Source organism: Chiloscyllium punctatum, chromosome 8, assembly GCF_047496795.1.
Source record: "Chiloscyllium punctatum isolate Juve2018m chromosome 8, sChiPun1.3, whole genome shotgun sequence".
Lineage (NCBI taxonomy): Eukaryota > Metazoa > Chordata > Chondrichthyes > Orectolobiformes > Hemiscylliidae > Chiloscyllium > Chiloscyllium punctatum.
The window spans coordinates 90,242,697-90,267,974 of record NC_092746.1 but is presented as its reverse complement, the minus strand read 5'-3'; the positions used below and the strand labels follow the sequence as shown (position 1 = coordinate 90,267,974).

The 25,278-nt window shown below is 39.5% G+C and overlaps 1 protein-coding gene across 9 annotated transcripts in view; it reads right to left on the bottom strand.

Annotated features, from left to right (window-relative positions):
• waca (WW domain containing adaptor with coiled-coil a) overlaps positions 1-25,278 on the bottom strand; it is a 129,614-nt gene that overhangs the window by 100,913 nt on the left and 3,423 nt on the right. For 5 of the 9 annotated variants that reach the window (XM_072576038.1, XM_072576041.1, XM_072576037.1 and 2 more), the window contains exons 4-7: positions 23,796-23,902; positions 20,603-20,718; positions 20,403-20,518; positions 19,046-19,354 (exon numbers count right to left, since the gene is read on the bottom strand). In XM_072576038.1, coding sequence (XP_072432139.1) covers positions 19,046-19,354; positions 20,403-20,518; positions 20,603-20,718; positions 23,796-23,902 — 648 coding nt within the window. The remainder of the gene's footprint in view (positions 1-19,045; positions 19,355-20,402; positions 20,519-20,602; positions 20,719-23,795; positions 23,903-25,278) is intronic. The other 4 variants (XM_072576043.1, XM_072576045.1, XM_072576042.1 and 1 more) reach the window with 1 other exon arrangement.

The following is a 25,278-nucleotide window of genomic DNA, read 5'->3' as shown; positions in this document are numbered from 1 at the left end:
AGGAAGGATGTTCTAACTTTGGATGGTTTACCAGACTGATTCCAGAGATGGCAGCACGACATAGGAAGAGAAATTTGATTTATAAGATATATACTTACTGGAGTTGACAGAATTTGGGGTAGAGGCAGCTCATGGAAACCTATACAATTCCCAAAGGAGATGATACAGTAAACCCAGGAAGGACATTCCAGGCAAATGGAGAGTCCTCAACCACTGGTATCAAACTAAGGATATGGGGCAGTTAGCAATGGGAAGAGAAGAAATTCCTTCACCCAGAAGGTAGTAAGCCTGTAGAGTTCTGATGAAAAGAAAGCTGTTGAAGTGAAACACAATGTTTTCAAGGAGAGGTTGTAAGCTTGCCCATTGAGCTGGCAGGTTTGTTCTCCGACATTTCATCACCATGCTAGGTGACATCATCCGTGAGCCTCCGATGAATCATTGATGTTCTGTCCCACTTGATATTTAGGTGTCTTTGTCTGTTCTTGTGGGTGATGTCATTTCCGACTCGGTTTCTGGGAGATTGGTAAAAGAGGTCCAAATCTGTATGTTTCTTAACAAAGCTCCGGGTTTGAACAAGGTCTCAAGGAATTCCCACGTATATCTTGGTTTATCCTGTTCCAGGATCGATGCATTGTCCCAGTCGAACTGGTGTCCCTTTTCGTCTATGTGCATGTCTTTTGGTGGCTAATTGATGCTGTTCACATCAATAAACATCACTCCATCCAGAGAAACGTTGGCTTGAACTGTCAGATGAACCAAGAACAGGAACACCTGACAGCACCAACGACATCAGCAAGGACTGCATCCTCAAACTGGTAGACCTGTGCCTCACAACCCACTTCACCTTCCACAATGAGATCCACAAACAAATAACGGGACACCCAAGGAATCACCATTATCAAGACTCTTAGCAGAAGCAGTCATGCAGAGATTACAATGAACAGCCCTTCCCATGATCCAGCCCAAGCTCTGGGTCCGCTATTTGGATAACACCTTTGTCATCACAAAACGCAACAAATTATAAAGAAACCCACAAACACAAACAACATCCTTACCAGTATAAATTTTACCAACGAGGAAGAGAACAGACTCCCCTCCCGAGATGACACAGTAGAACGAAAAGACATTGGAGAGCTGCAGACCAGCGTCCAGAGGAAAGCCACACACAGACACTGACCAGATATTCAACTACAGGAGCAATCATCCTGACACCAACAAAAGCAGCTGCATCAGGACATGGTTTAAGCCACAACACACTGCAGCACCCAGGAACTACAAGAAGCTGAGGAAAAACACCAAGACAACGCATTCAGGAACAACAGGTACCCGGTAAGCGCAGTCCACTGATTCCTGCACAACAGACCCAAACAAGACGACAACACACCCATAGACTCGCCACCCTGCCACACAAAGACATCTCAGAGATGATGACCAAACGACTTCGGCCCCTCGGCATCAAGGGAGCCAACAAACCTATCACCACACTGAAACAGGTCCTGACAAATTTAAAAGGACCCCATACCAATAACCAGCAGAACAAACATCATTTGCAAAATACCCTGCAAGGACTGAAACAAACATAACATTGGACAAACCAGCATAAAACTAGCCACAAGGATACATGAGCACCAACTAGTCACTGAAAGACATGACCAACTATCATTAGCATTCATACATACAGACAAAGAGGGACACCAGTTCGACTGTGATAATACACCCATCCTGGGACAGGCGAAACAAACCCATGCACCAGAATTCCTAGAAGCCTGGCATTCAAACCAGAACCCCATCAACAAACATATAGATTTGGACCGTGTTTACCAACCTCTCAGAAACAGAACTGGAAGTGATACTACCCACCACAACAGAGCAAAACACATGAATCCAAAGCTGGCCAGTACATCAGCGCTTCACCGAAGGCGCACTGGTGATGTTACATAGTATGGTGACAAAATGTCAGAGAACAAATCTACCAGCTCAGTGAGCCAACTTAGAACCTGATCCACAATATGAGCTACAAATCTTCTCAAAAATAATTTGAGGAGGAAAAGTTAGACAAAATTCTGAGGATTAAAGGGATAAAAAGGTATGGGATGAAACCAATAACGAGGTATTGAGTCAGATGATCAACCATGATCATACAGAACGTCAGAGCAAGCTCAAACAATCACATAGCTGCTACTTTTCCTACTTTCTAGTAGTGTGCCATCTATGGATTACACCAATGTAATTGCAGCCGTATGGTTCTTTAGCTCTTGACAAATTAATTTGTTCATCTTCTGGATATATACTTTTCCTCCAGCACAATGATTTCTTGATCAAAAACTCATTTTTTTCCTCATTCCTGTTTTCTCAGACCTTGTTATAACCAGGTACATTTAAATGTCCAGATTGAACTCTTCCTCAAGCGCAGTCTTTGTTATCAACATATCATCACCTACATTTGTCTGTAACTTGTCAAGCTTATTCATTAAGATTTGTGCATTCATGTACACACATCCTAACTGATTTAAACTTCATTACTTGCCCTTTTACTCAGCCTCAACGTATTACTTCACCTTTGTATTTGACTGCTGTCTGCCCCTCCCAGCATTATGAGCATTCTGGCATTACTCTCCAATTGGTGTCTCCTGGCACCTACATGCCTGCTGACTTAGTTAGCAACTTCCAAAATGCACAAGCAGAACTCTTGCAAGGAGTTCAGATTCATTTCTGCATAGCAGCAACTGGTCAAGCTTTACAGTGACAATCGCCCCTCAGATTGTGTCAGTATCACAGGAGCCTAATCCCTCCCTCCATTGCACCACATGTTCAGCCACACCTTCACTGGTCTTAGCTGGTTCGTTCTCTATGCATTTCCAAGTGGCATTGCAAGAAATCCAGAGACGACACTTTTGAGGTCCTGCTTCTAATTTTCTACCAAGCTGCCTAAAGTCAGATTGACTAACTATAGCATTTGTTTCAAATGTGTAACATGCTGGCTGTTCAATGTCAATAGAAGTAACTGTTTACTTCATAACTGAAATACCCCCTATCACTACTGCTCTCTGACTCATGTATCTCACCTCTTCTTCTGGTGCCACAGCATTTGCAGCTCTCTTTTAAATAGCCATCATCCTCACCACAAGCAAGAACTGGAGCAACGTAGCTGGGGAATGTGAACTGGGAGAAGCAGTTTCAGGGTAAATCCACATCTGGCATGTGGCAATGTTTTAAATGTCAGCTGATTACAATTTAGGACCAGCACCTTGCGAAAAAGGATAAGGATGGCAAGATTCAGGAACATTGGATGATGAGAAATTGAGCGTTTAATCAAAAAGAAAACCTTGGTATACCTGAGGTTTAGGAAACTGAAGACAGACTCTCAAAGAATACAAAGGTAGCAGCAAATAACTCAAACAAGGAATTAGAAGGGCTGAAAGGAATCATAAAATTTCTTTGGGCAACAGGATTAAGGAAAATCCCAAGGGGTTTTATACACAAAGGAGCAAGAGGGTAATTAGGGAAAGGATAGGTCAAGGACTAAGGAAGAAATGTGTGCGCAGAGCCAGAGAAAGTGGCTGAGATCCTCAAGGGATGCTTTGCATCAATATTCACAAAGAAGTATATGGTGAATGGTGAGTATGTTGATAGTCTAGGGCATGCGGAAAAAAAATGGTGGTCATAAACGCATAGTTGAGTGTTTTGAAAAGCATCAAGGTATTCAAGTTGTTAGGACCAGATGGGATCTGTTCCACAATGTTGAAGGAGACAGGTGAGGAAATTGCTGGGGCCTTGTATGAAATCTTTATATTCATCTTAGTCACAGGAGACATCCCACAGAAGTGGAGAATAGCCATCCCTGTTCCCTTGTTTAAGGTCAACATTTGAAAAAGCGTTAATTCATTAAAAAGTAGGTAGAGTAGCTTTGTGCAGGGAACGCTGTGTCTCAGAAGTTGAGGTTTTTTGACGTAAAGCATGCAAACAGATCCTTCAGTCCAACTCGACCATGTTCCCAAACTAAACCAGTCCCACTTGCTTGCATTTGGCCCATATCCCTACAAACCTTTCCTATTCACCAACTTACCCAAAGGTCTTTCAAAGGTGTAAATGTACCTGCACCTATTACTTCCTCAGACAGTTCATCCCACACACCAACTGAGAAAGAAGTTGACGTTTTGAGTCTAACTGACCCTTTGTCGAAGCTTTGTCAGCTTTGACAAAGGGTCAGTTAGACTCAAAACATCAGCTCTTTTGTCTCCTTACAGATGCTGCCAGACCTGCTGAGATTTTCCAGCATTTTCTCTTTTGGTTTCAGATTCCAGCATCCGCAGCAAGTTGCTTTTATCTGAAAAAAAGTTGCTCTTCATGTCCTTTTTAAATCTTTCTTTCTCAACTTAAAAAAAACTTGTTTTCAAATCCTTCACCCTAGGGAAAGTTATCGTCGTGCACTTTATCTATGCTTTATCCATGATTTCATAAATCTTTGTAAAAATCACCTCTTCATTATCCTGTAGTTCAGTGAAAAAGGTCCCAGCCCATCCAACCTCACCTTATAACTCAAACCCTCTAATTCGAGTAACATCCTTGTAATTTTTTCTAAACCCTCAGCAATTTAATGATATCCTTCTTATACAAGGATGACCAGAACTGTACGCTGTTCTCCAGAAGAGGCCTCACCAACATGCGGTTGATCCGTAATATGATCTCCCAACTTTTATCATTAAAGGCCTGAGCAATGAAAATAAGCATGCTAAACACTTTAGCCATCCTGCCTACCTGCGACGCTAATTTCAAAAGCTTTAACTACTCGAATCCAGAGATCGCTGTTCTCAAAACAACCCAAAAGTCCTACCTTCATTTAGAAAGTCCTGCCCTTGTATGTTGTATCAAAATGCACGGCCTCGCATTTATCCGAATTAAACTCTGTCTGCACTCTTCAGTTCATTGACCCAATTGACTAAGATCCCTTTGTAATCCTAGATAACCTTTTTCATAGTCCACGACACTATCAATTTAGGTGTCATCTACAAACTTATCCTGTATTTTCATCAGAATCATTTACATAAATGACAAACAACAGTGGACCCTGTACCTGCCCCTGGGACTGGTCACAGGCTTCCATCTGAAAAACAATACTCCATTTTGCATCCAATTGATAAGTTCACCCTGTATCTCATGTGATCTAACTTTACTCATTAGCCTTCCATCCAGAACCTTGTCACGGGCTTTATTCATGTCCAAGTATACAATGTCTACCACTCTGCCCTCAATCCTTTTGGTTACATTCTCAAAAAACACAATCAAGTTTGAGACACACTATTTCCCCAGCACAAATCCATGTTGACCAACCCCATTCAGTCCTTGCCTCTCCAAGCACATAAAATCTCCCACCTTTTCGAATCACCTCCAACAACTTAGCTCCTGTTAATTGCAGGCTCACAGGTCCATATAGTTCCCAGACTTCTCTTTACAACCTTTCTTCAATAAAGACGTTAATATTAGCCACACTCCAGTCCTCCAGCATCGCACCTGTGGGTTTACGTTGAAAGAAATATTTCTGATAGGGGCCCCTACAATCTCCTCCCGAACCTCCCACAAAGTCCTGGGATATACGTGATCTGGTCCTGGAGAGTTTTCAACCTTGGTGTTTTCTAAGACCTCCCTTCTGTGGTGTGAACTGTTTCTAAAACATCAATATTTATTGCCCTGAATAAATGTTAGAACTCCTAATATCAACAACATAGAGGGATTTAGCTGGACAGGTCACAGTTCTCTGAAAGTGGCAACACAAGTGGATAAGCTGGTCAAGAAAGTATATGGTATGCTTGCCTTCATCAGTTGGGGTATGTTGTAGCTGTACAGAATTTTCGTTAGGCCATGTTTGGAATGTTGCATATTGTGTTGTCCCCACAGTACCAGAAGGATGTGGAAGCCTTAGAAAGGGTGCAGAAAATGTTTCTCAGGACATTGCCTGGTTTGGAGGATATGAGCAGACATAGGATAAAGTTCGCTTGTTTTTACTTGAAGGGTGAGGGACCGGCTGGTCAAAATTCACAAAACTCAGAGACGTAGACAGAATCAATTGCTATCCTGGGAAAAAGCCTCCAACATCAACTTCTAAGCGACACTGGTTTAAGGTAAAAGGGGGCTAAGTTTAGAAAAGATGTGAGGGGCAAGGTTTTCATCCCCCTACAGGGGGTGGAAAATGCCTGGAATAGCAACTTTTAAGAGGCATCTTGACAGGCATATGAGTAAACAGGCATAAGGTGGGTATTAACTACAAAGAAGCAAACGATTTTTAGTTCAGAAAGGCATTGTGTTGGCACAATGTTGGTGGACCAAAGTGTCTGTTCCTGTGCTCTACTGCTATTCCTCAATCTTTCCATAAATCAAATGCCCTACACAAGTCAATAAAGTTCTAATATTACCTATGCTGGTTTAGAACTTGCTATTTTTCAAAACTGGAAATGGAACAGTCCCCATAACAGCCGTTCAACAACAAACTCATGACTTTCTTATGCTGTCATTGTGGCTATATTTTCGTGCTAATTCACATTATGAACGATTTGCTCCTCCCTGCCTTCGTATCCAAAGCCAAGCTACTGTCTCTCCTCTCACCATCTACTCATGAAGATTTAATAAATTTTACCTAAAATTAACATTTCCTCTTTTCCAATATCAATTTCATTTTGGCATCTTTACAAATGGCCCATGACATCTATAAAAGGACATGCAACAGACAGATCAGTCAACCGGACTGAAGAAACGTCAGACAAGAAACCTCAATTTTTATATGCAAAATAAAAGAAGGATATAATGAACAAAAGGAAAACATGAATACAAAACAAAACTTGTTTGGAAAAACCATAAATCTGAGATTTCTTTTTCATGTTTTTGAGGAACATCACACAAAAAACTGTGTGCCAAAACCAAAGAGGTTATCCGAAACTAGCGAACAAAGTAGGTGGTTTACAAGTTCAGTTCTGATTAATGACAGTCAACCCTATCGTTATTTTTAAGCCAGAACACTATGAATTGTTCAGTGCATATCAAATCAGTCAGCTTTAATGGTCTCCCTTGTGATACAGATCTCAAGTAGATTATGAAACTATGATGTAGTAAAAGCTCAAAAATTTCAACAGCAGCCAACAGTGGCTTGCTGTGAGAAAGGATTTTGGCAATTAATTTGTCATGACAGAGTCTGAACTGAGGAGACTTATAAACAGAAATAAAGGAGGCAAAATTGAAAATGAAAACATAGTATGAGGCAGTCAATCTATGAATTTGGAGCAGGAGTAGGCCATTTGCCCCTTTTAGCCTGCTTGGTCATTCAACAGCATCAGGACTGATAGAGTTGAGGCCACAATCCAACGTTTATACTTAACCCCAAAAGTGTTTCACTTCACAACCAAGAGTCTGTCAACCCCTGCACTAAAAATATTAAATCATTGCTTCCACCATTTGCTAGAGAAGGCAGGCCCCCTCAATCTCCCAATCCTTAAAAAAAAACTTCCTCAGCTCAGGCTTAAATGCGAGATCACTCATTTTTAAACTCTGCCCTGGTTTTAATCTCTTGTTCAAGAAGAAACATTTTTCCATGTCCAAAATATCACTTTCAGTAAGATCACTCCTCATTATTTTCAACTCTAATGGATGCAGGCCCAGTCTGTCCAATCTTTTCTCATAGGGTAATCACTGAACTCATGTCACTTTCATTCAATGAAAGCTGTACCCAAGATTATACTGTGGCATCAGGAACACTCAAATGCAAGTAAATCCTTATAGTTATATTTTATTCCCCTACAATGAAAAACAACATAGAATCTAACTTGCAAATCACTTGTTACATCCACAAACTAACTTTGTGATTCATGTCCCATAATACACAGATCATTCTGCACCCCCATTTTACATTCTCTCGTTCCATTTACATAAAATGCTGAATTTCTATTCTTCCTGCTCAAGTGGACAATTCTGTATTTTCCCACATTACCTTTCATCTGCCAAATCATTTAATCGAAGAACAATCACACCTAGATTGATGCACAGCCAAAGTGTGTCTGTGGGATTTTGGAGGAACATGGCAATTTAGCACAGGGGAAAAGAGAAGCTTTCTGCTTTTCATTTGGATTCAGAGTTTAAAATACTTTTTAAAAACAGGATAAATTGAAGCACAAGATCAGGGAACCAGCCCAGAACTGAGTGAAATCACAGTAAAGTTATAGTTCAGTGGTTGGCAATAGCTACTAACTTGATGATTATAAATTACTATCACACTGAACGTGAAAAGGACAAAATATTTTCTATATTAACAAGTAGCAGTTAAACAGGTTGGGTTTCGATTCACGAGAGTTTAGAACGAGACTTGATCTCATTGAAGCATAGGATTCTTGAGGGGTTTGACAGGGTAAATACTGAAAGGATATTTCCTCTCATGGGAGAGTCGAGGAGCAGAGTGCATAGTCTCAGAATTCAGAGATACCAATTCAAAACTGAGATAATGAAAAATTTCTTCTTTCAGAGGGTTCTCTCTCTTTGGAGCTCCTTGTCACTGAAAGCCACGAAGGCAAGTCCTTGCATATAGTTGAGGCTGAGATATCAACCATTATCCTACTGGATGGCAGAGCAAGCTCGAGGAACTAATCAACCTCCTGAAATGGCAGAGGAACTGAATAGATACTTGGCATCAGTTTTCACGGTGGAAGGTAACAGCAGCGTACCATAACTTCGAGAGTCAAGGAGCAGAGGGAAGTACAGTGATTATCATGAAGGCGAAGAAGCGGAGGAAGCTGAAAGATCTGCAAGTGGATTAATCACCTGGACCATATGGTCTGCACCCCAGAATTCTGAAGTAGATTGCAAAGGCATCAACGGTGATCTTTCAGGAATTGCTCAGGTCCAGGAGAGTTCTAAGAAACTGGGAAACAGCTAACATAACACTCCTGTTCAAACATAAGGGAGTTAGAAGACAAGAAGCTTTTGGCTAGTTAGCCTACCTCAGTGGTTTACATTTGAGATTTCATTATTAAGGTTGAAATTGCCGAGTATTTGGAAGCACATGGTAAAATAAGGCAAAAACAGCAGTGCTTCATCAAGGGGAGGACACGCCTGACAAATCCATCCAGATTTATTTGAGGAGTTAACAAATAAGTTAGACAAAGAATAACCAATGGATGTGATCTATTTGGATTTCCAAAAGGCCTTTGTGGCGATGCCACACAGGAAGCTGCTAAGTGGCATTCAGTGCAAGGTACTGGCATGGACAGAAGACTGGCTGACTGGCAGAAGACAAAGTTGGGATAAAAAGATTCTTTTTCATGGTAGCCAGTGACTAATGGGATTCCACAAGGGTCAGTATTGGGACTGCTAAGCTTCACATGATATATTTACAAACTAGACAGAAGAACTAAAAGTTTGCATCTGACACACAGGTGGAGGAACAGGCAGTGTTAGGGAGAAGGACTGTAGAAGGACTCGGACATCTAAGTCAAATGAGCAAAGAAGTGAAAGATTGAATACAATGTGGCAAAGTGTGAGGTTCTGTACTTCAGTGGTGAGAATAAAGGCATAGACCATTTTCTTTACATAGAGTAAGGCTTTGGAAATCTCAAGCACAAAATCAACTATTCAGGATTGTCTTAAGATTAACATGGAGGTTCAGTTGGCAATAGGAGGGCAAATGTAATATATCAAGAGGGTTAGAATACAAGTGCAGAGATGTACTGCTGAAGCTGGAAAAAGGCTCTGATCAGAAGGTATTTAGAATTTTGAGAGCAGTTTTGAGAGCAAGGAAGGATGTGCTGGCATTGCAGGGGGTCCAGAGGTGATTTACAAGACTGATCCAGAGGATAAAGAGCTTATCACAGAGTCATTAAGCATGGAAACAGACTCTTCGGTCCAACTCGTCCATGCTAACCAAGCTCCCCAAATTCAACTTGTCTCATTTGAGTGTATTTGGCCGACATCCCTCGAAACCTTGCTTATTCATGGACTTTTCCAAAAGTCTTTTAAAATGTTGCAATTGTACCTACATCAACCGCTTCCTCCAACAGTTTTTTCCACATACTAACCACTGTGTGAAAAAGTTGCCTGTTAGGTGTCTTTTAAATCATTCTCGCTTCACCTTTAAAAAATGCCCTCCAGTTCCAAACTCCCTCACCCTTGGGAAACGAGCTTTGCTATCCACCTAATGTGTGCCCTGCAAGATTTTATGAACTTACAAGGTCACCTTCAACCTCCTACGCACCAGTGAAAAATGTCTAAGCCTATCTAGTGTATTTTTATAGCTCAAACCCTCCAGTCCTACTAACATTATTGTAAATCTTTTCTCAATCCACTCCAATTTAATAATATCCTTCCAACAGCAAGGTGACCAGAACAGTGCACAGTACTTAAAAACTGGCCTCACCAACTTCCTATACAACCTCAACATGACATCCCAACTCATGTTTTCAGTGGTCTGAGCGATGAAGGCATGCCTGCTAAACACCTTTACTACCAAGTCTAAGCATGGCACAACTTTCCAAAAACTATGTAGGGACCAAACCCCCTAGCGTTTCTTTTCGACAACACAACCCAGGGCCCAACCATTAAATTGTACAAGTCCTGCACTTATTTGTTTTACCAAAATGCAACACTTCACATTTATTGACAAATTAAACTCCATCTGTTCTACCTCAGCCGGTTGGCTCAATTATCAAGATCTTTTTGTAATTTTAGATAACCTTCTTCATCGTCGATTAAACTGCCAATCCTGGTGTCATGTGCAAACATATTACCATGGCTCCTAAATTTTCTTCCAAATCATTTATATAAATGACCAACAGCAGTAGATCCAGCACCAATTCCTGTGGAATATCACCGGTCAATCTCACAAGCTTCCAATTTGAAAAACAAACCTCCACCGTCACCCTCTGTTTGCTCCCATCAAGTTAATTTTGTATCCAATTGGTCAGCACTCCCCAAATCCCACATGATCGAACTTTACTAATCAGTCTGTGGAACCTGGTCGATGTAGATAACATTCAATCTTAGCCCTCAATCATTTTGGTCACATCCTCACAAAACTCAACCAAGTTTGTGAGACATGAATTCTCAAACAATAAAGCCAATCGGACTATCCAAATTCTTATAAATCCGCTCTCTCAGAATCTCCTCCAACAACTTACCTGCCACATGTCAGACTCAGTGGTCTATAGTTCCCAGGGTTCTCCTTACAGCCTTTCTTAACTTAAGAAACATTAGCCACCCTCCAGTCTTCCAGTACCTCACCCATGGCTGTAGGTGATGCAAACATTGCTGCCAGGGGCTCTGCAATTTATTCCCTAATTTCCCACAAAGTCCTGGGAAACATAATCAGGTCCCAGAGATTTATCCACCTTAGTTTTTTTTCAGCACATCATCTTCAAAAATGTGTACTGCATTCAAGACATGAATATTTATTTCTTCCAAGTTGCTTCGCCTCCATGTCGCCCTACACAGTAAAACCTGATGTGTAATTTGTTTAGTATCGCTCCCATCTCCTGTGGTTCCACGCATAAATGACCTTGTTTTCTTCAAGGGGCCCTATTCTCTCCCTAGTTTCTCTTCTACGCTTAATGCACTTTTAGAATAGCTTTGGATTGTCGCTAACCTTATCTGCTGAGCTCTCAAATTTTTGCCCTCCTGATTCATTTCATCTCTTCTGTCTCTACTTTCATATGCACCCTTCTTATTCTTGAACAGAATATCTTTTTTCATCCATTATGCCCTGCTCTTAACAGCCTTACTGTTAACTGTAACAGGAACACAATGCTTCTGAACTCCCATTATCTCACTTTTGAAGTTCAAATTTTCTCCAGCAGTTTGATAGACATGAAATATGGCAGGTAAAACTAAGAGCAAACTTCACTGTTGTGGGTCTGCAATCACATGCAAAAATCACACCAGGGTGAGAGAACAGACTAAAATTTCTGAAAGTACATGAACCAGAAGAGTTTCTTCTACAAATAAAGAAAAACAAATCTCAGTTCAATACTAACCAAGACAGGAAGTGGCCAATGTGAGATTTATTAATTTATTGAATTCAAATTCCATGAGTTGCCATGGTGGTGTATGGATTTGTGCCTCCCAAGAACATCCGAACAAGGCTGTGGATCTCCAGTTAGTAACAATCACACAAGACTAGCATTTGCTCTTGAAACCAAAGCATCAATGCCAAAATTGCAACACTGCATTTTCTGCATTTATTGTGTATGCAGTAGGAAGCAGGTTATGACAACATAGTGCTAAATGCGTATGTGTTGGACAGGGTGTTGTGCACTAACAACTTTTTCCAACCATACAAGAGGAATATTACATTTCTAATACCAGATTAGAACCATACAGGATACAAGACTGGCATACTCAGGGGCAACTATCATATAAAAAAGTTGTCATTAAGAGGAGAGAAGTTTTCAAACTTAATATTTCAAGGAGCAAATAGTGAGACAATTTCTACCTGCTATTGAGCAAGACCCCGAGAACACAAGTTCAATCTGAAAAGATTTTTTGGAATAGGAAATGCTATTGCCAATCATAGGAGACAACAAAACTTATTTGAATTACGAAAACATATCAAAAATGTCTGTGGGGTAAAAGATTAGTGCAGATAGCTCCAGCTGAGAAAAGGCACAAAAGTTTTCTGGGCCAGGTCCTAAAATTTATTACATTGCCCTATTGCCTTGATCTTCAGTTCTGTGTAATCAATGAACACACCTCAATTTTCTACAACCCATTTCAAGGGCCATTCAAACAAGGAGTGGTTGAGGACTCTGAGTTGGTACTCAGAGTTCAGAAGCATTTGGGACAGGGGGTCTGAAATGTTCAGAATACCAAGAGGCCTGGATAAGTGAACGTGAAGAAGATGTTTCCACCATTAGGAGAGATTAGGAGCTGAGGGGATAGCCTCAGAGTGAAGGAATGACCCTTCAGAACGGAGATGAGGTGAGATTTGGTCAGCCAGTGGGTGTTTAATCCATGGAACTCGTTGCCGCAAAAGGCTGTGGAGGCCAAGTCATTGAGAGAATTTAAGACAGAGAGATTGGTTATTGATTAGTATGGGGATCAAGGGTTATGGGAAGAAGGCAGGAGAACCAATTTGAGAAACCTATCAGCCATGACCAAATGGTGGAGCAGACCTAAAATGGGCTAAATGTCATTATGGTTACAGCTGTTAGTCATTTGGACCATAGCAGCTTCATTTCACCACGTTCCCACTTGATTTCATCAAATGGTGGGTCACAAAAATACTGGGATCTTTCCCACAAACTTTGACTCCATTTGGTTTGGTTGAGTGTGATAATCTGCCAGGAATGTAACCAAATAGTGCACTTCTATATGTTACTTTTTAGTAAATCCTCTGCATGTTTTGTTTTGGTCCTCTTCTGGTAAATTTGCTCCGAGTGACTTGGAAGGAGATCCACTTGGGGAGCCTGGTATCTGAAATAACAATTTTATCATAAAGCCAACAAAGCTGTTGGTGGATGATCATAGCCATATTTGAGAGAGGATGCAGATGATGGTTGTCTTCCCACCCGAGAGATAGGATCTTCTGCAAGCAGCATAGACAAAAGGAAGCGAATGTTTTGAGGTACCTCCTGTATCATCATCACAATCTCATGACGCAGGATATGTCAGACCTGCTGAGTTACTCCAGCATTCTGTTCGTTTATGCAGAACAGGAGTTTGGCTTCAGTGTTCATTTGGCATCTTGATCTTGATGAACACCATTTGGTTTGGTTGAATGCGATAATCTGCCAGGAATGTAACACAGCTGCCTCACACTGCCATGGACACAGATTTGGATCTGGCACTGAGTAACAGTCTGTGTAGTCTGCACATGCTCCCAGTGTCTGCATGGGTTTTTGCTGGCCACTCCGATTTTATCTCACAGCCCAAAGATGTATCCAGTAGATTTGCTATGGTTAATGTCAGGTTATGGTGTTACGTTGGGCGAAGTGGGTCTGTGTAGGATACTCTTCAGAGGGTCAGTGCAGACTCAATGGACTGAATGGCCACCTCCTGTTGGGATTCTATGGACTCGTCTTTTAACACTTGCTTCAAGTGTAGTTTGTTAAAAATACAAACCAATGCAGAACAAATCATGTCAATGAGGTGCGTCATCCTCAAAACAGAAGTTCAAGTAGTTCAAATTATCAAATGCTTTCTTTTTCAAGCTCAAGTGTGATCGTCTCATCCATGCACAAGGCACAGACTTACATAACTAACGAGAACTGGGCCAACTGCCAGTTCCACCCTTCAAACTGAAAAACTGGATTCTGGTCAGGCAAGGGAATCTAAAATTAACATGGGGTCGATGGCAATGTGAAATCTGAAACAAATGCATATTAGCCATGATCTTATTGAATGGTGGAGTAGGCTTGCGGAGATGAACGGTCTTGTTTTGTTCCTGTTCTATGTTTATGGGAAGTAAGTCTTTGTCCATCTCAACTTGAAAACTTCCAAATTTCACTTCTTGGAATAAACAAAATGAAAATGTATATACATAGTTCACATTTAAATGTGTTCAAAAGCAAGTTTGCCAATTAAATGACAACTGCAAAAGATACTGCTTGAGCCTGATACGATTTCTTACACTGGTAACAAGACATAGTTCTGCAAAATTAATGTACATATTTGACGAAATGCAAAAGCTATCAAACAAGTTCTACCCCAACAATAAGCTCCAGTCAGGCTTTTGTGAAGGGAAGGAAAATTTGTTAATGATTTACTATGTGGAAATGTGATCTAAAAAGGACTTCTCGTAATGAAATGACTAAAATGAAACCACTTTTTCAAATAATCCTAAATCTATCAACATGTGCAATATATCAAAATAAAACTCAACAGATTTCTTTCAAAGCAATTAGTCACAATGCTCTAAAATCAAATTAACAAGCCCAACTGGAATGGCACATTGGCTCAGTGGTTAGCACTGCTGCCTTACAGCGCCAGGGACCCAGATTCGATTCCAGCCTTGGGCAATTGTCTGTGTGGAGTTTGCACATTCTCCCAGTGTCTGCATGGGTTTTCTCCGGGTGCTCCGGTTTCCTCCCACAGATGTGTAGGCCAGGTGAATTGGTCATGCGAAATTGCCCGTAATGGTAGGTGCATTAGTCAGGGGTGAATGTAGGGGAATAGGTTGCTCTTTGGAGGGTCAGTGTGGACTTGTTGGGCCGAAGGGCCTGTTTCCACACTGCAGGAAATCTAATCTAATCCCACAAACAACTGTATCTAGAGTGCCACCTTGTGTCAACTAGATCAAGGAGTTTGGACAGGAAAATAATTTCCAAAATTTGCTACATCAAGTGTTCGCTAGACAATGTAAAGATAAAATCAAAGAATTTAAGAGATATTCAGCTCACCTAAACAAATTTTTGAAACACAATAAAATTCACTTTAAAATTACTAAACTGGCAACTTTTTAAATTGATTGAGATAATAAAGGAACAATACATTTTATCCACAAGAAGAGCTTCTAAGTTTAAACTTTCATCTACGCCTTTTAACTCTTTCAGTTGATGCAGATATCACTGCCGATGCCAACATTTGTGACCCATCCTTTAATTGCCTTAAAGCCAAGGTGTGCTGTCTTCAACCACTGCTATTCAGAAGGGAGCTCAGATTTTAGTAGTGAAGTCGTCGGAGTCAGCGTACGAGTAGTATTAGTAGTCATGATTATGAGCGTATTTGCCCAAGAAGACACTGACAAAAACAACAGCTGCCCATTAAATGTCTCAACAGTTCTCAAAAAATTGCCACATTTGTCCTGTCAATACATTTTACAAATATCCAGAGTTCCAGCCATCTATGTACACAATGCACACTCCTCCTGTGGGTAAAGTATTTTCAAGAGGTTGTTAATTTTTCAAATTGTCTTCGCTTTTTTTTTTGTATTTAATGTTACTGACATACACTATTTCCTTCTCAGTTAGTCAATTTGCTTCTGTCCATGCTTAGAAATACATTAGTTTGTGAAAGAGACTCTTCCACACATCTTTTCGAACCCCACTGATCTCATCTCACCATTATCACCTCAAGCCAGCAGAACATGCCATGACATGCTTCACTCCAACTCATTCTGGACCATTACGCTAGTTACAATACTGCATATCTAACAGATCCATCAATTTTCAACATATCATGAACACATACTCTCTATGTTCATGATTCTGTGAAATCAATAGAATTCCACTTCCTTGTACTATTACTTCACAGTTTTATTCCAAATATATAATATGACTATTCAATTCTGGATCACAATTAACAGCATAGCCATGTGCAAATTGAGTAAACATCTACCAACCACACGGGGAAGCAAATCAGCTCAATTTTCTGCATGACCATGATCGTTTAATCAAGTTGCACCATGCCTTCTGGATCAGCTGGTTAGAGTTGTGAGAATAATCAGAGATACTTTCCCCTATGTCTATAGAATATTTAGATTTATCACAAATGTTTAAATTAAGTTTCAAAATAATCAAACAGACATTAATCACATAATTTGCGTGGTTGTCCCCAAACATTTATTAGTACTTGTTAACAAATATTAAGACAGTATTATTTCTAATTACAGGTCATGGGTTATACCAATATTTTGAGCATCAAACCAGCTCTAAAAATGTGCCCTTAAAAAGATTTGTCCTTAAAAAGAATATCTCTAATTAAGGTAATCATTCCTAGATATATTCCACTTTCATTGCTAAGTGTGCTCCTTGCTTAAAACAGAAGGAAGGGAGGACAGCCTGGGGCTGCTATTCCTCCCTTTTGACAGACATTTTAAACCAAGCAGCTATTGTAAATGTACCACCATAAACTCCATCCTAATTTAGTATTAGGTGCCAGATTTTTAAGTTGGGTCAAGCAATAAAAAAGCAGGGACATCTTTTAAAGCTCATCTTTACCACAGTCAGAAAATTGGTGCTGCATAGTGACTTCTCTTTTAGAAAAGTACGAACTTGTCAGGAGGTGGGACCAAAAATGCTTGAATTTTCCTGTTTGATCTAGTCCCAAGTAACATACACAAGCGAGGACAGAGAATCATATCAGAGGAGCTGCATAGGCTGGGGCTTTTATCCCCCCAGAGCGTAGGAGACTGAGGGGTGACTTTAGAGGATTATAAACTTGAGGGGCATGAATAGTGTGAATAGCCAAGGTCTTTGCCCCAGGTTAGGGGAGCCCAAAACTAGACGGCATAAGTTTACGTTGAGAGGGGCAAGATTTAAAAGGGACCTGGGCAACAATTTTTTCATGCAGAGGGATGTGGGTGCATGGAACAGCCTGCCAGAAGTGGTGATGGACGCAGATACAATTAGAACATTTAAAAGGCATCTGGATGGGTACATGAACAGGAAGGGTTCAGAGGGATACAAGCCAAATGCTGGCAAGTACGACGCGAATCACAAGAGTCAAAGAGATGTACAGCATGGAAACAGACCCTTCGGTCCAGCTCGTCCATGCCGACCAGATATCCCAACCCAATCTAGTCCCACCTGCGAGCACCTGGCGCATATCCCTCCAAACCCTTCCTATTTATATACCCATCCAAATGCCTCTTAAATGTTGCAATGTACCAGCCTCCACCACTTCCTCTGGCAGCTCACTCCATCCATGTACCACCATCTGCTTGAAAAAAATTGCCCCTTAGGTCTCTTTTATATCTTTCCCCTCTAGTTCTGGACTCCCCGACCCCAAGGGAAAAGACCTTGTTGATTTACCCTATCCATGCCAGTCATGATTTTATAAACCTCGAAGATCAGCTCTCAGCCTTCGACGCTCCAGGGAAAACAGCCCCAGCCTATTCAACCTCTCCCGATAGCTCAAATGCTCCAATCCTGGCAACGTTCTTGTACATCTTTTCCGAACTCTTACAAGTTTCACAACATCTTTCCGATAGGAAGCAAGTCAGAATTGCACGCAATATTCCAATATGGCCTAACCAATGTCTTGTACATCCGCAACACGACCTCCCAACTCCTATACTCTGACCGATAAAGGAAAGCATACCAAACACCTTCTTCTCTATCCTATCTACCTGTGACTCCACTTTCAAGGAGCTATGAACCTGCACTCCAAGGTCTCTTTGTTCAGCAACAAAAGATTTGCTTTCCCAAAATGCAGCACCTCATTTTCATCTAAATGAAACTCCATCTGTCTCTTCTGAGCCCATTGGCCCATCTGACCAAGATTCCGTTGTAATCGGAGGTAATCTTCTTCACTGTCCACTACATCTCCAATTTTGGCGTCATTTAGATCAGTTTAGGCGACCTGCTCAGCTCACATGAGTTGGATGGAAGGTTCTGCTTCAGTGCTGCAGAACACTAATCTTTTTTCACAGATCTAAAACGGAAAAGGTAGCACACGTGCTTTGCCCGAGTCCCAGCCTTGATAAGTAAAGCTCATTCAAATGTAAAAAGGTACTTTATAACCTCTTTAAATTATACAATGGTCAATAACATACAGGTCTGAAAATAAAACTGTTCAATCAGTTCAATGATAGCTCATTCAATCTCCTTCACAGCTCTTTCACAGTGTTTAAAACATTTACTACTAAAGAAAATGCATAAACTGCTGTTTAACAAAAGTTTTCCCAATGCTATCCATTATCTTCCAACAAAACAATATTAAAACAACGCTCGAAAAATGTTTCAATGACTATAAAGCGGTTTCAGATCTTATTTTCCAATGTGCTACAGAAGGCGGAACACACTTTCTTTAACAGAGCACAACATTAGCAAAGAAGCCTTCAATCAGGGACATTCACTTTCCCTAAAAACCTTGCACCTTGATAAATTAGTCCAATGTTGCAATCTGATGAACAGAAACCAAGTTAGTGTTTTAATGATTTATTGCAGTACTGGTTCAATTCTTGCAATGAGATCCAACATTAGTCTAGATATTTAGACATGTGATTACTTTTAGTTGTCTCTCAGTTCAGTGTTTCAAACCAGTACATTAGCACTGTTTAATAATGAGCTTCAGTCTCACTCATGAATTAAAAACGTGCATGAACTCAAACAAATCAAATATACCCCAGCATACGTACCTTTCTTCTCTGTCTTCTGAATGGGGATGGAAGGTGTGGGTGTAGGCACTTTCGGTACAGTAGCTGCTCCATTAGCATCAAAGGATTTCTTTGGCTGATGCTCAGGCTGTAGACTAAAAGGACTAGAAGGAACAGTGCTTGGGTTTGAAGTTGGGAGAACCACTGGTTTGACGGGGTGCTGCACTGGGGCAGCTCCACCAGGAGTCTCTGTTCTGGGCAGTCGGTAGTCTCTGTCATTGTGTCTGTTTGTCTGGGACAAAATATTCTGGGAGAGCATACTACTGGCACCGCTGGAATGCTTGTCTTCCACTTTTCATGATTCACAAAGGTAATGTGGCAAAAAAAAATAAAAGGGGGAAATGTTGAAATTAGAATGATTATTAGAGCACTATTGGCTAATTTATTAACAGTACCCTCAATTGTTCATAATTAATGTTTTAAAATGCAAGAGTTGTTAGAATCAAAACATCTACTCAGGATACATTAGACCTTGTACCTTCTGGTGTCACTACTGTGACATAATCCATTTAATTTCAATTAAGTGATCTTTGGTTGCAGCCATTTTAGCTCTGGAACAACATCATTTATATCAGGCTGACATGAATAGATGTTATTAAACTCCACGTTTTTCCAGCACATTAAACCAACTCGTACATAAATTAGAAATAAACCTTTAGTGTTCAACATACATCCTGGTTTGGACAGCTGTGTGGAAATAGGAGGAAAATCAAATTATGAATATATTTCAGTCTTACATAATTAACTGAACACCCAGAAATTAGACTGGTTTACTCCTGGGCATTTATTTAAATTCCAAAATTAGTTAGCATAATAATGCACAAGTTCAATTTTATTTTAAACAGGTGATAAATGATTCAGGGTCATCAGTTCCCGAGGAGGTGCTCTGTGGCAAACTGGCAACTCTTGCAGGTTACTTTTACCCTAAGGCCACAAATGACTTGTTACAGGGAAGATTAAATGATATCAGTAGCCAGAGGGAGTTAAAAAAAAAATGAATATGCGTGTTATCTTTCAATAATTCACTCAGTTACACTTACTTTTATGAAACGAGAATGAGGAAAATTGCCTTATTTCAGTATGTGTATAACTCCAGCCCATTTAGAATCTTTAAGACTGTCAGAATTTATGTACCAGTATTATAACTCAGCATCAGCAAATTACTTGCTTCATATTCTACGACAAATAAACTATTTGTTTGACATTGCTCATCAGTTTGATAACACTAAATTGCATTCTAATTCTACAAAGTTCAGCTAAGCCTGCACATTATGTGAACCCTGAGAGAGAAATCTGGCAACATTAATTGTTTATTACTTGATTAAATGTTGTTACTTACTTCCACTTGTAAACCCACTGCCAGCAGTTGCTTGCAAGGTTTCCCTTCTGTAATCTCGATCTCTTGGGAAGCTGTTAACAACCCCAACTTTACTTGCTTCTTTTTGCCTCTGTTCTCTGCACAAACAAAAGAACCATTGTTTGTGACCTATTGAGGATACCTGTTTATTTTACCTAATATTTGATAAACTGAACATGTACCTTTCAATCCACTCTTTGGGTTTCTCCCACTGAGAAACTTCTGTCCTGCAGTTGTAGTAGTATTTTTTGCCTGATGAGCTGATGTGCTCTGACCAGTCATCAGCTGGTTCAAAAGGCTACATTAAAGACAGAAAGAATTAAATAAAAAGTCAAATTATCTTCACTTTTGTGTTTCTTTAAGTGCTTCAGACTGGATTTAGTGCTCAACAACTCAAAAGATTGGAAACAATTATACCACTTACTTTACACAGGTAGTCCACTACTCAATTTAATGCTGATAAACATCTAGCGTTCTGAAATTACTTGATTTCGAAATGCCAGTGTCGGACTGGCGTGTACAAAGTTAAAAGTCACACAACACCAGGTTATAGCCCAACACGATTATTTGTAAGCACTAGCTTTCACAGCACTGCTCCTTCAACAGGTGGTTGTGGACTCCACAACCACCTGATGAAGGAGCAGCACTCCGAAAGCTAGTGCTTCCAAATAAATCTATTGGGACTATAACCTGGTGTTGTGTGATTTTTGAAATTACTGGAGGAGTCATTATTTGTTCAGTTCATGATAATACATGAACTGCAGATTGCCTAATACCTAGACCAATTATAGGATAACCACACCCATAATCACAGCACATCTGTCCACATTGCTAGTTAGAACTGAAATTATATCTTTAATGGGCTAAACAGTTTTAGGTTTGTAGCTGCTACTGGTATTACTGACTATTGATATTCAGAAACCCAACAACAGTAGCACCAAGTGAAAACCAAATGTCACATACAGAAGTTACGCTTGCTTGCCTTAGTTGGTGACACTCAACTGTTATAATTTGAGATCTCAGAACTTGAACCATGAGCAAGATTGATACTTTGTGGAGCATGCAGAGATTGCTGCATGTTGAAAAGACTTCAGATGAAATTTATATATTTGTGCAGTGGTGTAAGATGCCAATTGCACACTCAAAGAACCTCTCAACATTGCATTACGTCTCAAAACAGCTTAACTGGTCATTCCATTTGACTTTGTGGGATCTTGTTGTGCATTGCAAGATTAATTTGGATTACCATGTGGGTGATGGGTCCATAATCGTGGACTACAGCTATGTGAGCACTTGGACAATTTTCCAGTGGCAAGATCACAATTCCCACAAACATGGCTCACAATACATCTATGTAATATGTGACTTATTGAATCATTTACATTTTTGCCAATATATCACAGCCACATCTAAAGGCTACGTTTGTGGGTCTATGTAATTTTGGAAGGAGAGTCGGGTAAAAGAGGTGAAGAAAATAACCCCCATTATACCCAGTATCAGAGAATTAAAACCATATTTAACAAGCATTTTAGAAACAGACATTTCCACATCATTTTTGTTTACAAATACCCAAAAGAAAGTTAGAACTTTTCGATACATTTTTTTTCCTCCCCCTCTCTTGTAACCATACAATTCTCTGAATTGAAGTGTGGTCAAACCACCTGTACAAAATCCTATCTTTAAAACATGCTTTTCCTGTTTTGGTCTGAAAGCAACTGGACTTGTCTGCTCCATGCACAACAGTCTACATTCATAAACAGCACATCACTGACACAATGACAAACAAGTACCTTCCACCACATATTTTTACAAAGAAACTGGCTCTGCAGATACTCTTTGAAATAACATGCATATGTTTCAATGAGTTTCCAATGCATGTGTTTGATGCACTTTGCTACAATTATTACCTAAGAGAACATATTCCTAACAATCCAATTGTCGATTCCATATTTGAATGGAGACTATGTGGCATAGTTGTCAAGTCATCCAGAAACATAGGGTAATGCTGTGGGGCATGCATTCAAATCCTACCATGATAACTTGCGAAATCAAACGTGGGATTGAAAGCAAGCCTCAGTAGTGGCAACTGTCAAACTATCATGTTATAAAAATCCATCTCGTTCACAAATGCCATTCAGGGAAGGAAATCTGACCTCCACATAATTGAAGATTCATGTGGTTAAATCTTGACTGCCCTCTGAAATTGCCAAGTAAACCACACAGTTCAAGGACATGCAACCAATTCTGACTTTGCCAGAGATACCCACATCCCAAACGATCAATTCAAAAATAAAACAATCATCCATATTATGACGCACAATGCCAAGTTTTTCAAAACAAAACAAAATCGTAGAGCTTGGAAGGCAAAAAAATAAATTTTGACAATTTTGGCATACTACTTGAAAACAGAGATCCTTTGTAATTTACACTCAAACTTCCACATGTTAAAAAAATACAGATGTTCAATATTTGAAAGACAGCTGTCCTTCCCTTACCACAAGAGGATTTAGTTTGCTTTATTCCGCCTGTGAAATTAGATCAGACAGATAATTTGAAATTAAAAATGGAGTGTACATTTATGGAACACTCCATGTCCATTAGCTGTCCAGCAGCAGAAACATATGCATTGTTATGTTGCAGTTCTTGGGACATAGTAATGTATCAACAATGTTCGTCTGGAAACTTATTTGTTTTTGCAGATTGAAAGGCAAGCAATTTCCATTTGCCCTAATTTTTTTTTTTGATGATCCACACCTGGTTACTTCTGATTCTATTTCTCCACAAAACGTAAGCTCAATGTGTTGCACCATGTAAATGTAAAACAAACAAATTCTTTGGGTTTATCATCAAGTAAGGTCATTACAAATAAATCATCCTGTGTGGATTTCTCAGACACTACACGCAATAAAGATGGAACTCACAAATTTCAAGACAAAGTTTATTACATCAGCCAATGTATCATTTTACATGGTTACAGATGAAGATATAATAAAATTATGTTGCCCTGTACTACAGTCTCTTTTAAAAAAAAATTGCTCTGTATTTTTAGACACTTACTGCTCTATATTAAGTTACAAATACGTTGATGATTAATTTGAGCTGAAAAATATTAGCTGCAAAATTCTTCCTTATTTTGTTTTTGTTTAAGCAGTTGCATTCAGGTTGAAATTTAGAGCATTCAAAATTAGTGACTCAAGACATGAACAAGATCACTCTGCAAAGATCGAAAATTAAGTAAATTTCCAATTATCCCAATTCATATTCCAGTTGCCAAGCTGTTTAATTAAGAGTTTGAGAAAACCAAAATATGGAAGTCCTATTACCTTAAATGAAATATGCGACATTTTATGAAGGAATTACAAAAGAAATACTTACTGCGTCTGAAGTTTTACTTGGATTGTTACTAGGATTAGAAGAATGTGAATTTGAGCTATGGTGGGTACTGTTATTATGTGAATTCTCCTGTGGAGAATAGCTGGTCCCTGAAACAAATACAGTAGATTTATTATATAGGCACTAACATAGTAAATTAACCTGAGCTAACTGTTTCACACAAGGTTACCAGTCTATACACATTTTTCTAAAAATAGCTTAAGTGCCTTCTTTCACCAATTTTCTCACCTCCCAACCCACTCAAAAATTCACTATTTCCTTTCTTAAGTATACTTGCAAGGACATTAAGTATCCTCCTGTTAAATTTCCAAATGCCAAGGATAGATTGAAAAATCTAATAATGGCAGACTCCTTCAGCCAATTTCCACACATAGACATTTCTAACGAGCTTCATTGGATAGAAATCAAAACACAAGCTTTCCCTAAACTAATACCTTTGTGCCCAGCTTGAATTGCCATACCAAAGTTCCTTCCCCATAAATTCAAGGCAGCTAACAGCAATTTTTTTTGTTTCTAAATATAGTCATTTAGGATTGGCAATTAGGAAAAGCTCATCCTTTTGCTGAGAACCTCCAAATAAGTCAAAAACACAAGTTAACTTGAAAGGGAATATCATAAAAGACATTTTTATCAACTCAATTGAGTTTCATATTTGAACAGTGAAAGATAGTGGCATTGTACTAATTTAGAAAGTTTAGGATAAAATAAATAACTAAATAAATAAAATGAAACTGGAGAAGTTTGAAGTTATTGACCACAGAATGAACGTTTATAGCACATAAAATTAGTGCTAGTCTGTTGACAACTCCGAACAGCCATCAAGAGCTCAGAAAGACTGCTATGAGAGCTGAAATTTACGTTTCCAAAAAGGTCAACTGCATGTCCACAGCACACAAGATTTACTTTCAAATACCTGCACCACACTAAGGGGCAGCCAATGAGATACAGAAATTGAGTGATTTCGACAAGATTCTTATTTCTCAAACTTGGAATAATTGACAGAGTGGAATGTGTTCGTGATATCGATTTCTAATAAAAGCAAACTGGTATAACAGTTCTGAACAAAAGTGCGCCACGGTATTGCTCAGTTATTAACCTAACATGTCTATTTGTTTTTGTTGCACAAATCAAAAGATTTGAACTCACTAATTGTCTGCACTCTAACATAGTAGTGTTTTTCAGAGGCTACTCTGAACCCATGTCTCACCTGCCTGTTTCAATGTTTTCATGTACATGAAAAAGCTTCATGCAAAGCAGGGCTCTCTCTGTATGTTCACATCAGCAAAACTAATTATTTCACAGTTAATTCAGTTTTTTTGCCAACATGTAGACATTAGCCATGAAGAAAAATTGCCACATTTGTCCAAACCACTGCACTTCAAAACACTATTCATTCTGAACTATTGCAGCCTGTCAACATAAGACTATTTAACACAAGTTTTTTTTTGCTGAGAATGGCAACACC